We start from the raw sequence: 16353 nt of genomic DNA on the forward strand, positions 1-16353 counted from the left end.
AACTTCCATTTAATTTTATACACTTTTTCCTTGATGAAGTATTACACTCTCTACAAGCATAATCTATGCCATTTATTTGGCTAGTTCTCTATGATTTTTTACTTGTAGTATGGAAAGTGATGCACCTCAGATTTTTCGGTTTCTTAAAGAAATATGCAAAAACATGTATTATGAATGATATATTTCCTTTCTTGTTGTTTTGGTGAGAGGATATCTCATCCTTCCTTGTATTATACTCTTACTTTTTAATGAAATAAAATATTATTTTTTATTATTAAAAAAAAATTATGTCTCATGAGTAGATTTATAGCTGAATGCTTGGAATAATATCTACTCTAGTTTCATCTCCTCAACTGGTGGTAGAAAATCATCTAAATCTGGCAGAGAACAACTCTCAAGGGGAAATAAATTTTAGGTTTCCATGGTAGGAAAACAAATTCCTTTATAATGGAAATCATCTAAGGTCAGCCCAAAAAACAACCTGTTCCTTAATGCTAGTACCATTGTGTGGCCTAGTAGCATAGACATTTTGTCATAGGTTGTTTAGACTTGCTGGGGTTTAACTGGGTTCCAACTAGGATCTTGGAGGTCTTCTTAGAGGTGGTGTATTGGTCTCACATTAATTGGGAGTATATGGCCGGAGAGGAATTTCATGATTTTGATAGAGAACTTTGTAGACAATGCGGGATTTCATCTATTGCTTATATTACTAGTATGCAGATTTCCTAGATTGTCAGAGAAGACACTCCCTAAATGGGCTCCTTATCAAGTTAAATTTTGATGGGTGTTTGTTGGAAACCCAAGGCAGTTAGGGATTAGAGGAAACATGCTTGAATGGGTCTAGTCATTAGGCAGAGATTAGCCTTGTTCAAAGGCCTGAAGTTGGTCAAAGATAAGGATCCATCAAACCTTATAGTAAAAGCAGATTTTGCAGTAGTCCCATTTTGGGTGAAGAAGAAAGGGACTCATGGTAATTGATGGGTGATCTAGCCAATTTTTTGTTAGCGCTTCAGAGTTAGGGTGCTCCTCAGCTAATCTTGTGGTGGATATGTTAGCAAGTGGGGAGCTAAACATTTGATCTCTTTTGTAGAGGATTTTCTAGCTCCTCAAAAATTGATATTATAGCTATAACCACTTTTGAAGTGGGGAGCTAAACCTTTGCTTTCTAGAGTGGATAACATCTTCCTGCTTTTGATCAGATTTATGTAGTGGATATATTATGGAGGACAGATTTGTCATACTTCTTGGTGTTTCTTTTATGGGAATAAACTGTTTGTTTCTGAAAATGGCCAAAAAACCTCAAGGAGAAAATCAATTTAGGTTGCCTTGGTGAAATGTTAAAGAACTTTTTGTATAGTTTTAGTATGTTTTGTGTCTTGGTCTCATTTGGTTGGTTATTTATTTCTTTTGTTGTACTGAAAGTGACAAGTATTCATTGCACTTCTGAGAATCGTGTTGTGTGTCTACTCCAAGCATTTCTTGACACTTTATGCAGTATAAAATGGAGGGGATATTTCAAAATAAGGAAAATGACATTGAAAACATAGTCAGGCATTTTATGCCTTCTGCATTTTGTTAGTTCTTAACTTGTGTCAGATTTATTTATTTGCATCTTTTATTTCTCTTTTGTGCTTTTGCTTAAAATCATGTTGCTTTGCCTTGGTGTTTTCCCTATATATGCAGACATTCTACGAACAATGCAGACTTCAGAGGACACAGGTGTTTATGATAAAGTTGTTAATGCTATTTTTGACAAAGAAATGTTAAGTGCAAAAAACCTCCAACATTTTGGAAGATTGAGGTTAGTTGGAGATGATACATCCTCTATCCAGTACACAGATTCAGACACTGAACTCCGTGATCATGTTAGTGAGGTCACAAGGGAAGTGTTTAGGCATCACTGTGCAAAGCGTCTCGAAGTTGTACCAATTCGTTTGCTGGATGATTGCCCACAAACCATCAGGTTCCTCTTTTTGTCGAACTCCTTGTTATCATCATTCCATTTAATTCTCATTATTTTTTTTATTGTTTTAGTTCTAGTTAATTACTTTTGGTTAATGATTGAAGGAATACTGTTAAGCTACTGACCCATGGAGGAGACATGATTGAGCTTTGTCATGAGCTGCGTTTGCCTTTTGTTAATTGGGTTATTACGAATCAGGTATTGGTTGCTACAGTTAAATAGACGGGTATTACCTGCATGTTCTTTCACCAAATTACATGATAATCCAAATGGTGTCATTTTGGGTCACCATGCTGAAAGATTTTGCATTCCATGCGTTAGCCTAACTGTAGTAAGAGCCTTTTCTTGCTCATTAGCCTCCTCTACTTTTGTCAACCTTGTAGCATCCTGCTGTCTCCATGGATTTCATTTTGACAACCACTTTCCTCACTAGTTCACTATTCACATAGAGATGGCTAAGAGCTTTAGACAAATCCATGTGGCAATTGCATTTTTTATTTATAGACAACTAGATCATGTATTAAGAAGCGCCTAAAAGGAGGGGGCACACCCGACGTATATAGGTAGTATACACAAAAAGAACCCAAGACAAACCACAAGCAAAAATGATCTACACTAACAAGGCAAAGCTAACCACAATAAAGAGCATCTAGGAAATTCAACATAGATGGGTTTTCCAACTCCAAAGAATCCTTGATGGACATAAATAGCCTTGCTCAACTGTTTGGCCTAGACTTTAAGAACTTTAACTCTTCAAATGGAAACTTTAAGCTCAATTTTGTGAGTGCTTCTTACCTATCATGGGTTAAGTGAAGATTGGTCCCTCTTTAAAGGGCATGGAGGGATGAAGAGAATAATCAAAGCCTACGTTGCTATATGTTGGATGTCTTATTCCTCACGCTTAAAAATTTGACGATTTGAAGACTTGGCTAAAAAAAATCTCAACAATGGGTATGGACACTTGGATATAACATTATAAGAAGGAAAACAAAATCAAAATGTTTGCTTGAAAAGAAAAAAAGAGGAGAAGAAAAAAAAAGAAAAATAGAAAAGAAAGTGGCGATTGCCAAATCACAACCTAATCCTTAAGAAGGAATTTACCAATAGCTCCTCTACTTAGGAACTACGCCCAACCTCATGCTAATTTTCAAAATCTGAAAGCAGTGGTAGCTGTTGACTTACCCCATAATCTTGATAAGCAAATTTAGCAACAACAAGCCACAAAAATTTTGGGGCCTTGGCTGAGATTGAGATTTTTACCTTCCTGGTTTTTGAAAACAGCAGAGCTGAGAAGTTGAGGGCCTTTATGTTGATCCCTTCGTTAATCCTTTCAGACTTCTCCAACAGTGAGGATGCAGTAGAGTCCAATATGTCTTTGGTGGCTTTGCCCCTTCTGCTATGGACTGTGATGATGAGGCCTCTCTTCTCTGTCTTCCTTTTTCTTTTCTACTCGGCAGGATACTTAAATGGAGCATTTGAGTTAAAGAGCCTGGGGAGAAGCAGTTGAGAATAGGGTTTTGGAGCAGTCTGAAATGTCTGGAAGGAGAGAAGGCCCATTGAGGATTATTTTGCAAAATGGTTGTGCTGTGGAGTTTCTGGAAAATGTTGTGAGACATCCTTCAAAACAGGTTAATAAGGAAGGATGAAGTGGTGGAGCTCTTGAAATGGTTGTGGATGAGGAGTCCTTATTGGATGTTCAAAATGTTAATTGCTCTAAACATTCTGTGGTATAGAAAGTTCACTTGGTCTTATGGAAATATGGGAGTTCCTATAAAGAATATTCAAAAGATATCTTGATGGATGTAACGTCTCTGAAGGATCAGGTTAGCTCTACATGCTCCAAAAAAAGAAGCACAGGGATAGTTCATGCACAGAAAAAGGACTTTCTAAGTTGTTTTATTTGATGAATTTATGATAGGTATTGAGGAAAAGGGAAAACTTCTCTTTTGGTTCTTTGGTTTTTTTTATTTTTTATTATAAACAAACATATTCATTAATATGGATTTAAAAGTACATGTGAAGGATGAGGAATCCTTCCCAAAGTAACAAAATCTGATCAAATGAAGAGGTTGAGAAACCTTCTCTAATATTCTTTGGTTTTTCTACTATGGTTGATTGATAGAACTATGAATTCTCCCTGGAACATTTTTTAACTGAATGATCCAGGGAAAAAAAAGAGAGAAGATTGTTAAATTTTTATTATGTTTTTAGAAGTCCAATTCAGCGTCTCTTGTGGGAGACCAAGATCGGTGCAATGTCTTTGGATGTGGTAAGAAGTATAGGGCTGGCCATTTTTTTAAATGGAAAGCTATTGATCTTAGGGGAACTGCTATTAGTGTGTAGGGCTCTAATACACTGCTATTAATGGATTAATTTCAAAGAGAAAAATTCCAGTCCTCTTGAATGAAGCCCTTTCAAGCCTATTTATAGAGTTTTCTAGAGAAAAATTAGCTACACAGCAACCCACGGACGAAATTATGCCACATGAATATGAGGCCATGGAAATGAGATGGCACCGCCTTCTACCTTGTTGATCCTTTTGGAAAAAAAATGTAGTTTCTGTTGTACATGTCCACTAATTGGATCCACTCTCAATTTAGATGAAACAGGCTCAAAATATCTAAGTGATCTTACCCCCAATGAACATCCAATTAGATATAAAACCAAGTCTCTTAAGGTTCTTTTTTTCCAATGAGAAAAAAAATTTAGTCAATTCATTGAATGGAAAATACAAAGAGGTATGAGTAATCCTTCTAATGTCCAATTGCTGATAAAAAAATCAGAAATATATATTGCTCCACTAAACCTACAACTATCTGCACAAATTATTAGCAAACAAATCAATGTACATTCTTCAAAAGCTCCACATGCTCAAGGGAGGAAAAAAGGTCTCCAACTAAAAGAACAAACTAAGTGTTTGGCTCGTTGCTTAGCTTACGGGTTTACAGATTGATTAGCTAAGCAAGGAACCTTAGAGAAGGAGCATGCCAACTCAGTGGTAACATCTAGAATTTTGCAAAGCCAATTATCAAAAGGCATCTTCAATGAAGTATAGGAGATATTTTGATGTAGTAACATATCTAGGTGACCTGATGAGATAGTTGTCACCTCTTGGAGAGGTATGGAGATAATTATTGGAGATATTCCTTTGATGGAGTGGGAAGATGCCAGGGAAGCTAATTGTAGAATGAGGTGAAAACTCTATTGAATTCATTCTGAAAATATAGCTGATTAAAAAGGGTCTTATATAAGAAATATGACAGCAGATGTCAATAAATCTCCTTGATTCTGGCAGCTAGCAAATGGGAAAAACAATCCCAAGGAAATAAAGGCTGGAGATTGTGAAGAGAGAGAGAAAAAGGGAGAATCCCTAATTATTGTTATTGAAAAACTGTAAAGAATACACATTGGACTTGGGTATATATATACATGCTAGTGGGACCCACAATACAGTAAGGAAAGAAAAGGAAAAGGAAAAGTAAATAACCTAAATAACTATACATTATCTAACACTCCCCCTCAAGCTGGAGCATATATGTTATATGCACCAAGCTTGTTACAAATGTATTTAATTCTAGGACCTCTGAGAGATTTAGTAAAAATATCTGCTAGTTGATCATTTGAATTGACAAAACTAGTCGCCACACATCCTGATGCGATCTTCTCTCTAATGAAGTGACAATCAACTTCAATGTGTTTGGTCCTTTCATGGAAGATTGGATTGGATGCAATATGCAAAGCGGCTTGGTTGTCACAGATGAGCTTCATCTGTTCATCCTTTCCAAATCTCAACTCCCGAAGAAGATGTTTCAGCCATATGAGTTCACATGTTGCCAGAGTCATAGCTCGATACTCAGCTTCAGCACTAGATCTGGCCACTACATTTTGTTTCTTACTCTTCCAAGATATTAGGTTACCTCCCTCCAATAAAAACACAATACCTGGAAGTGGAACGTCTATCTGTGGGTAAGCCAGCCCAATCTGCATCTATGTAACCAACAACTTGGGTATGACCTCTGTTCTCGTACAATACACCTTGGCCTGGTGTGCTTTTGATATATTGAAGAATGCGGATTACAACATCCCAATGGCTATCACATGGTGACTGTAGGAATTGACTAACAATACTTACAGGAAAAGAAATGTCTGGACGAGTAATGGTGAGGTAGTTTAGTTTACCTACAAGTCGCCGATATCTCCCAGGATCTCCTAAAGGCTCCCCCTGTCCTGGTATAAGTTTGACATTTGGATCCATAGGAGTGTCTACTGGTTTACAGTCTAACATACCGGTTTCTTCCAAGATGTCTAAAGCATGCTTCCTTTAGGAAAGAACCACACCGGAACTGGATTGAGCTATCTCAATCCCTAAGAAATACTTGAGTTTCCCCAAGTCTTTAGTCTGAAAGTGGGTGAAAAGGTGTTGCTTTAGGTTCTGAATATCATTCTGATCACTGCCTGTAATGACGATGTCGTCCACATAAACTACCAGATAAATACACTGCCCCGAAGAGTTATGATGATAGAAAATGGAATGGTCTGCTGTACTGCGGAACATGCCAAACTCCTGAACAACAGAACTAAAACGGCTAAACCATGCTCGAGGAGATTGTTTCAAGCCATATAGAGAACGGCGTAACCTACACACTAAACCAGACTCCCCCTGAGCAACAAAACCAGGTGGTTGCTCCATATAAACTTCCTTAGCAAGATCCCCATGAATGAAAGCATTTTTAATATCTAACTAATAAAGAGGCCAAGAACGCATAGCAGCCATGGAGAGCAATAGAGGAACAGAAGCTATCTTGGCAACAGGAGAGAAAGTGTCACCATAATTAGAACCATAAACCTAAGTATAGCCTGTAGCAACTAAGCGGGCCTTAAGGCGATCAACCTGACCATCAGGGTCAACCTTAACTGTGTAGACCCAACGACAACCAACTGTAGATTTACCAGAGGGTAAAACAACAAGATCCCAAGTGCCATTGGAGTGTAAAGCAGCCATTTCATCTACCATTGCCTGTCGCCAGCCTGGATGGGAAAGAGCCTCAGGGGTGCTCTTGGGAAGAGAAACAGAAGATATAACAGAAACAAATGCAGAATAGGGTGAAGATAATCGATGGTGACTCAAAAAATTGTAAATGGAATGAGGATTACGAGTAGATCGATTACTTTTTCGAAGAGCAATGGGTAAGTCAGTAGAAGGAGGCAAAGCCGGAGCAGGAGAAGCCGAAGGGATAGGAGGTGAGTCAGCAGGTACCTCGGCCAAAGAAGGAGGAATAGCGACACGATGACGGCGATGATAAACTTGAAGTGGGCGAGAAGGCACTGGATCAGGTGGGGAGATAATGGGAAGGGGTAAGACTTCAGAAACAGGAAGAGACTCAGAGGTGGAGAAGAACGGTGAGTCCTCAAAGAAAGTGACATCAGCGGAGAGAAAGTAGTGATGAGTCTCAGAGGAATAACAACGATAACCCTTTTGAAGTCTGGAATACCCCAAGAAGATGCATTTTGTGGCTCTGGCAGAAAGTTTGTCTTGTCCAGGAGTGAGAATATGAACAAAGCAAGTACAACCAAAAACACGAGGAGGAAAGAAATAAAGTGGTTGGTCAGGGAAAAGAAAGGAATGAGGAATCTGATCATGTAATACAGATGAGGGCATACGATTAATCAAATAACATGCTGTAAGAACAGCGTCCCCCTAAAAACGAAAAGGAACATGATTATGTAGAAGGAGAGTACGAGCTGTCTCAACAAGATGTCGATTCTTACGTTCAGCTACCTCATTTTGTTGAGGAGTATGAGCACAAGAAGACTGATGAATGATCCCATGTTGGGACATAAATGAAGTAAATGGTGCAAAAAAATATTCACTGGCATTGTCACTGCGCAACACACGAATAGAAATATTGAACTGGGTTTGGATTTCAGCATAAAATTTCTAGAAAATAGAGAATAACTCAGCTCGATTTTTCATTAAAAATAACCAAGTACATCAAGAATAGTCATCAATAAAAGTGACAAAATACTGAAATCCTAAAGTAGACGCGGTCCGACAAGGACCCCAAACATCAGTGTGGACAAGTTCAAAAGGAAACTTTGCCCGATTATTCAAACGCTTTGGGAACGAGACATGAGTATGTTTCCCAAGCTGACAGGACTCACACGCAAGCAACGAAAAAGATAAAAAACTAGGGACCATTTTCTGGAACTTGGATAGACTAGGGTGGCCCAGGCGACTATGGATGAGGAGGGGAGCATCAGTGGAAATGCAAACTGCAGGTGAAGGCGAGGTGAGGTGATAGAGGCCTTGAGACTCACGTCCTATGCCAATCGTCTTCCCCGTACTCCGGTCTTGCAAGGTCACAAATTTATTAGAGAAAGTGATAGAACAGTTAAGAGTGCGAGTTATTTTGCTGATGGAAATAAGATTAAAAGGACACTCAGGGGCATAAAGGACAGAATGGAGAGGTAGGGAAGGGAGAGGATGAGCGAAACCAAAACCTTTAGCCATAGTTTGGGAACCATTAGCTAAAGTAACAGTAGGTAAGGCAGAGGTAGTAGTAATAGAAGAGAAAAGATCCTTATTACCAGATATGTGATCAGAAGCGCCAGAATCTAGAATCCAAGGTCCAAGAGAAGATGTGTGGGTAAGACAAGCAGAAGCATTACCAGTCTAGGCAACAGAAGCTGACTTGGTGGCCTGATAACGGAAATAGTCGTCATACTCACTGTCAATAAGAAAAATACCCTGAGATGTGGAGGAATTGGGAGGCTGAGGCGACTGAGGATCAGATGATTGGGCCACGTGGGCAGTGCGGGGAGGCCGCCCATGTAACTGATAACACCGATCACGAGTGTGGCCAAGCTTATTGCAATAGGTGCAATGAGGACGTTGGCCTCTACCTCGGTTACCACTGCGTCCTCCTCGAGAGTTAGTTTGAGAAACTAACACAGAAGAATCTGAAGTGTTATCAGATGGCAAAGTCTGAGTGGAGGAGATACGGAGAAGGCGAGCAAACACATCATCCAAGGATAGAACGGAGGAACTGCAAAGAATCTGATCGCGGACGGTCTCGAGATCTGGACGGAGGCCAATAAGCGTAAGAACCATAAATAACTTGTCAATCTGTATTCGTTGATCCCCAACATCAGTAGTAAGAGGCATCATGGTCAAGAATTCCTCCTTAAGAGAGGCAATTTGGCCAATATAAGTAGATAAATCCATGTCTTGTTGTCTGACATTGACAATAGAAGAAGCCACCTTATAAAGACGTTGGATATCATTCGTGTATAGCCCTTTCGCCTGATTCCAAAATTTAAAGCATGTTTTGTAGGCCCGAAGATGATACAGAATCTTAGGATCAATTGATTGCCATAACACACTACATAACTGTGTATCTATCTTCCTCCATTGTACTCTGTCAACCTCAGGGATATCCGCCTCCTGTGTAACAAGGTGATCCTCATAACCTTGACCCATAAACCAAAGCTCCACAGAGGTAGACCAGGACAAATAATTTTCACTGCCAGCCAATTTCTCCGAAGTAATCATAGGAGATCCAGATATGACAGAGGAAAAAGTGGAACTTTTAGTAGTCATATCTACTTATCTGGTGAATGAAATACGTTTGGATCGAAGAGAGCCTTAATACGACTTATCGCGGACTTCTTAAGACACGTGCAGGGCTCGGGGTGGAAAGGAAGTCACCGGAGGTCGTTGGAAAGGTTGTTTAGAGGGCCGGCGGAAACAAAAAACCCAAAAAAAAATGCACTTTCAGGGCTTGAATGACATAGTCAAAGATGGAGGGTGGATAGACGGCGTTAGGCGAGGCTAGAGGTGGAAGGGTGTGGCCGGAAAGTGACCCACACGCCCTCACGCGCCGGAGCGTGAGATTCAGGCCTCTGGAGAAGAGACGCGCGTGGATGATATTCTTCCTCCGGTGCTTTGAGAAAAGTTGAAGACCTCCTCCTTGCGCACCTGATGGTGTGGTCGGTGTCGGAAAAGGATGTCGCCGGAAAAGTCGCCGGCGGTGAGGGTTTTCTGACGGTGATATGGTTGATCGGAATGTTTTAGGAGATAGGAAGGATGACCGGAATGAAACACAGTCACTGAAAGATTTCCCAGAATGGATTCACGGATAAACCGGAAATAATTAGGGTTTTTTTTTTTTTTTCCTCCCTTGGCTCTGATACCATGTGAAAAGAGAGAGAAAAAGGGAGAATCCCTAATTATTGTTATTGAAAAACTGTAAAGAATACACATTGGACTTGGGTATATATATACATGCTAGTGGGACCCACAATATAGTAAGAAAAGAAAAGGAAAAGGAAAAGTAAATAACCTTGTTGAAATTCGGCATTCAAAGTTAGGGTTTTAATTTAGGAAAGTATTTTAGGAATAAAAAAGGAGAGATCATTTAGGATATTTCCTTAGGATTCAGTTTCCTATTTTTTAGGAGAGAATCAAGCTAGATAGATATTTTCTTATTTAGTCATTTGTGTATATATATGTGTATGGTGTGTACCGAAAAAATTAATAAAGGAGTTCAGAAATTCTTCATGGTATCAGAGCCAGTTTTCTGAAACCCTAATCCCTTCTGGCCGCCTCTTATTCAGGCCATCATTCATTCCAGCCAAACATCTCTAGCCATCTCTCAATCCGGCCATCTCTCTCTCTAGCCATCACTCATTTCGGCCAAGTCTCTCTGGCCATCTCTCAATCCGACCATCTCTCTCTCTGGCCATCAGTCCCTGTTCTCAGGCCGGTATCTCTGGTTTTCTTCTCTTCCCTATTTCCTGCAACCATATTCGACTGTCTTCCTCATCTCCATGACAAAATACGGAATGGCATCATCACAAGTATCCAGCGTCACGGCACCAGAATCAGGGGGCAATTCTGAAATTCCAAACCTTGGTGGCAGTGATTCCTCTCCTATTCTCATCATAGGACACAAATTAAATGGCCATAACTATTTACAGTGGTCACAATCTGTGTTGCTGTTCATTTGCGGTAAAGGAAAGGAAGAGTACCTCACTGGAGAAGCAGCCATGCCAGAAACTACAGAACCGGGTTTCAGGAAGTGGAAGATTGAAAACAGCATGATCATGTCATGGCTTATCAATTTCATGAACAATGACATAGGTGAAAATTTCTTGTTGTTTGGGACTGCAAAGGACATATGGGATGCAGCCAAAGAAACTTACTCAAGTTCTGAAATTACTTCAGAACTTTTTCAGGTTGAATCAGCCCTACATGACTTCCGCCAAGGAGAGCAGTCAGTTACTCAGTATTACAACACACTCACAAGGTATTGGCAGCAACTTGACTTATTCGAGACTCACTCATGGAAATGTTCAGATGATACAGCAACATACAGGCAGATTGTGGAACAAAAGAGAATGTTCAAGTTTTTCCTAGGACTAAACAGGGAATTGGATGATGTTAGAGGCCGAATCATGGGCATTAAACCCCTACCAAGTCTCAGGAAGGCTTTTTCAGAGGTTAGGCGTGAAGAAAGTAGAAAGAAAGTGATGATGGGATCCAAAGAGCAACCTACCCCAACATTGGATGCCTCTGCCCTTGCTGCTCGGTCATTTAATAGTAGTGGTGGAGATCATCAGAAACGGGATAGGCCTTGGTGTGATTATTGTAAGAAACTAGGTCATTATAAGGAGGCTTACTGGAAGCTTCATGGCAAACCGGTTGATTGGAAACCAAAGCCACGGTTTGACAGAGATGGCAGAGCACACGTGGCTACCAACTTTGAGAGCATATCTGTTCCCGAGCCGAGTCCATTCAACAAAGAGCAGATGAAGATGCTACAAAAACTATTAAGCCAAGTTGGCAGTGGCAGTACTACCGGGACAACCTTCACTGCTAATCGAGGAGGAATGAAGTCATGGATAGTGGACACAGGTGCTTCTTATCACATGACAGGAGATGCTGCCATTCTTCAAAATTACAAGCCAAGTAATGGTCATTCATCCATCCATATTGCTGATGGTTCAAAGTCAAAAATTGTCGGGACAGGTTCCATAAAACTTACTAAAGAATTGTATCTTGACTCTGTCCTCCATGTTCCAAACTTGGATTGTAATCTTTTGTTCATTAGCAAATTGGCCCATGATCTCCAATGTGTTACTAAATTTTATCCAAACTCGTGTGTTTTTCAGAACTTGAAATCGGGGAAGATGATTGGCAGTGCTGAACTGTGTTCCGGGCTCTACCTCCTCCCATATGGCCGATTCTCAAACCAAGTCTCTCAAGCAAGTTGCGTACAGTCTCAGAGTCTGTTAGAGTCTTTCAATTCTGTGTCAAATTCTAAGGTCAATAAAGATAGTGAGATTGTAATGTTACATTATCGCCTTGGTCATCCTAGCTTTGTTTACCTTGCAAAATTGTTTCCCAAATTATTTATCAATAAAAATCCAGCATCTTATCACTGTGAAATTTGTCAGTTTGCAAAGCATACTCGAACAGTATATCCTCAAATCCCATACAAACCTTCGACTGCTTTCTCTTTAGTACATAGTGATGTGTGGGGTCCCTCACGGATAAAAAATATTTCTGGCACTCGATGGTTTGTGACATTCGTTGATGATCATACACGGGTAACATGGGTTTTCCTTATGAAAGAAAAGTCAGAGGTCGGGCACATTTTTCAAACCTTCAATCTTATGGTTCAAAATCAATTCAATTCCAAAATTCAGGTCCTCAAGTTAGATAATGCAAAGGAATACTTTACTAGTAGTCTCAGTACCTATCTTCAATATCACGGCATTATCCACATAAGTTCTTGTGTTGACACCCCACAACAAAATGGGGTGGCTGAACGCAAGAATAGACATCTCTTGGAGGTTGCCCGGTGCCTTATGTTTTCCTCTAATATTCCAAACTATTTCTGGGGGGAAGCCATTCTCACAGCTACCTATTTGATTAACCGTATGCCATCCAGAGTGCTTACCTTTCAATCCCCACGTCAACTTCTCTTAAAAAAATTCCCTCACACCCGTGCAGCCTCTTCTGATTTACCACTCAAAGTATTTGGTTGCACGACATTCGTTCATGTGTATCCTCAAAATTGTAGCAAATTTGCTCCTCGAGCCAATAAGTGCATTTTCCTAGGGTATTCTCCAACCCAAAAAGGGTACAAATGCTATTCTCCAACCAACAAACGATTTTACACCACCATGGACGTCTCTTTCTTTGAACATGTCTTCTTCTATCCCAAATCTCATGTTCAGGGGGAGAGCATGAATGAACATCAAGTTTGGGAGTCTCTTCTTGAGGCTGTACCTTTTTCTCACTCAGAGTCACCAAATCCTTCCCAATCCGTGCCCATTGAGTTGTCCACACCCATGCCGTCATCAGTCCAGCCAGCCTAGCCCACAAATGTTCCTTCTCCCGTGACCATCCAGTCTCCCACGCCTATTCAACCTATAGCCCCACAACTTGCTAATGAGAACTTACAAGTATACATCAGGAGGAGGAAAATACAGGAATTAGAGCACGGATCACAGCCAACATGTGGCCAATATATTGACTCCATTTCAAGTCTACATGAAGAGAACATAGGTGAGGATAGGGTTGGAGAGGTGTCAATTCCCAGCATTGATGATTTTACTCTGCCTATTGCATTGAGGAAGGGTGTTAGGAGATGTACAGATCATCCAATTGGGAATTATGTTACGTATGAAGGGCTATCACCATCTTATAGAGCATTTGCTACTTCTCTTGATGATACTCAGGTTCCCAACACAATACAAGAGGCATTCAAAATTTCAGAATGGAAGAAGGCAATACAAGATGAGATTGATGCACTTGAGAAGAATGGGACATGGACTATCACAGATTTGCCGGTTGGGAAGAGGCCCGTGGGGTGCAAGTGGATTTTCACCATAAAATACAAAGCAGATGGATCAGTCGAGAGATTCAAGGCTCGTTTGGTAGCTAGAGGGTTTACACAATCCTATGGGATAGACTATCAGGAGACTTTTGCTCCTGTTGCAAAACTGAACACTATCAGGATTCTTCTCTCATTGGCTGCCAATCAAGATTGGTGCTTGTAACAACTGGACATAAAAAATGTGTTTCTAAATGGTGACCTAGAAGAGGAAGTCTACATGGAAATACCACCTGGTTTCGAAGGAAGTATGGCAAAGAATCAGGTTTGCAAACTCCAAAAATCCTTGTACGGCCTTAAACAATCTCCCCGAGCCTGGTTTGATAGATTCACAAAGGCAGTCTTGAAGCTGGGCTACAAACAAGGTCAGGCTGATCATACTCTATTTGTCAAGAAGTCTCATGCCAGGAAAATGGCCATATTGATAGTCTATGTCGATGATATTATTCTATCTGGGAATGATATGGAGGAATTACAGAATTTGAAGAAGTATTTGTCAGAAGAGTTTGAAGTTAAAGACCTTGGAAATTTGAAATATTTCCTTGGTATGGAAGTGGCTAGATCAAGGAGGGAATTGTAGTCTCTCAAAGAAAATACATACTCGACCTTCTTAAGGAGACCGGTATGCTTGGATGCAAACCAATTGATACTCCTATGGATAGTCAGAAGAAACTTGGTATCGAGGAAGAGAGTACACCGGTAGACAGGAGGAGATATCAGCGACTCATTGGGCGCTTGATTTATCTCTCACACACTCGGCCAGATATTGGCTTTGCAGTGAGTGCTGTAAGTCAATTCATGCACAGCCCCACTGAGGAACACATGGAAGCAGTCTACAGGATTCTTAGATATTTAAAAATGACACCAGGGAAAGGTCTATTCTTCAGAAAGACAGAGAATCGTGACACTAAAGTATACTCAGATGCGGATTGGGCAGGAAACATCATTGACAGGCGGTCCACTTCTGGATACTGTTCTTTTGTCTGGGGAAATCTTGTTACCTGGAGGAGTAAGAAACAATCAGTTGTAGCCAGAAGTAGTGCAAAAGCTGAGTACAAAGCTCTAACACAAGGAATCTGTGAAGGGATTTGGATAAAAAGGGTTCTTAGTGAACTGGGACAAACGAGTTCATCTCCGATTCTAATGATGTGTGATAATCAGGCAGCTATAAGCATAGCAAAGAATCCCATGCATCATGACAGGACCAAGCACATTGAGATTGACAGACACTTCATCACAGAAAAGGTGACTAGTGAGACGGTTAAATTGAACTACGTTCCTACCAAGCACCAAACCGCAGACATCCTCACCAAAGCTTTACCTAGGCCTAACTTCGAAGACTTAACTTGCAAGCTGTGATTATATGATATATATTCTCCAGCTTGAGGGGGAGTGTTGAAATTCGGCATTCAAAGTTAGGGTTTTAATTTAAGAACGTATTTTAGGAATAAAAAAGGAGAGATCATTTAGGATATTTCCTTAGGATTCAGTTTCCTATTTTTTAGGAGAGAATCAAGTTAGATAGATATTTTCTTATTCAGTCATTTGTGTATATATATGTGTATGGTGTGTACCGAAAAAATTAATAAAGTAGTTCAGAAATTCTTCAAACCTAAATAACTATACATTATCTAACAGAGATATTATCCTTATCTCTTTCTTTAAACAAATAAAAAACTTAATGAAAATAGGCTACAGCCAATGATCTCCTCAAATTGCCCTATAAAATAGGGCTCTAAACCTGGAATTTCACACTAACCAGTGAAAGTGGGGGCCATAGTCTGTCTTAGCATGTTAGGATCACCTCTCTTTTAGTTAACTCATGACGTGGATGCTGCTTCCATTAGGTGGGACATGGTAGGTGTTTTCTCTTTCTCTATCGGGGTAGCATGAATGAAGGCAGTCCTAAAATTTTTGGTTTTTGTTTTTTTTTGTTTTTTCCATTTCTTTTTCCTTTTCTTACACATCCATTTTTAAGGGTCCTGCTGTGGACTTTCCTGGCTGGCCACACATTGTATTCGTCATAATATTTCTTCAAATTCATCCCATGTTCTTGCATCCTGACTGATATGCGTCTAATATGCTCCATTAACTATTGTTATCTTCTCAGTGATCATCCTCCTTAAAGTTCACACTAGCTGAATTGACATTTTTTTCTCGGTATCAATCTTGTTTTTCAGCAATTCTATCTTGCTAGGAGCCCTATCGTTTTCTTGAAGCATCTAGTATTTTACCATTTAGGAGTCAATACAAAAGGCAGTTATTGTTTTTAAGCAGACTTATTTTTCAGATCTTGTTCCTATTCCGAGAGAATAGGGTCTTTTTAGCTACAAATCATAACATTAACATCTGCACTGACGATTCTATCAATTGCAAAGGTCCAGAGATAGCCCATGTCTTTACTTGCATGTATTTTGATGAGGACTTTCCATTCTTTTGCACATATACGCCTACTGTTTGCCTATGAATAGACTTCTTTTACTTTAT

General features: G+C 40.0%; 1 protein-coding gene across 3 annotated transcripts in view; it reads left to right on the forward strand.

Annotated features, from left to right (window-relative positions):
- The window catches only part of LOC100249259 (eIF-2-alpha kinase GCN2), a 108197-nt gene that overhangs the window by 72480 nt on the left and 19364 nt on the right, over window positions 1-16353 (forward strand). For all 3 annotated transcript variants that reach the window (XR_009465759.1, XR_009465760.1, XM_059737133.1), the window contains exons 17-18: window positions 1684-1963; window positions 2068-2161. Coding sequence is in view for 1 of the 3 variants with exons in the window: in XM_059737133.1 (XP_059593116.1) it covers window positions 1684-1963; window positions 2068-2161 (374 nt within the window). In the remaining 2 variants the exon portion in view is untranslated. The remainder of the gene's footprint in view (window positions 1-1683; window positions 1964-2067; window positions 2162-16353) is intronic.

The sequence above is a fragment of the Vitis vinifera genome, chromosome 5, assembly GCF_030704535.1.
Source record: "Vitis vinifera cultivar Pinot Noir 40024 chromosome 5, ASM3070453v1".
Classification (NCBI taxonomy): Eukaryota; Viridiplantae; Streptophyta; class Magnoliopsida; order Vitales; family Vitaceae; genus Vitis; species Vitis vinifera.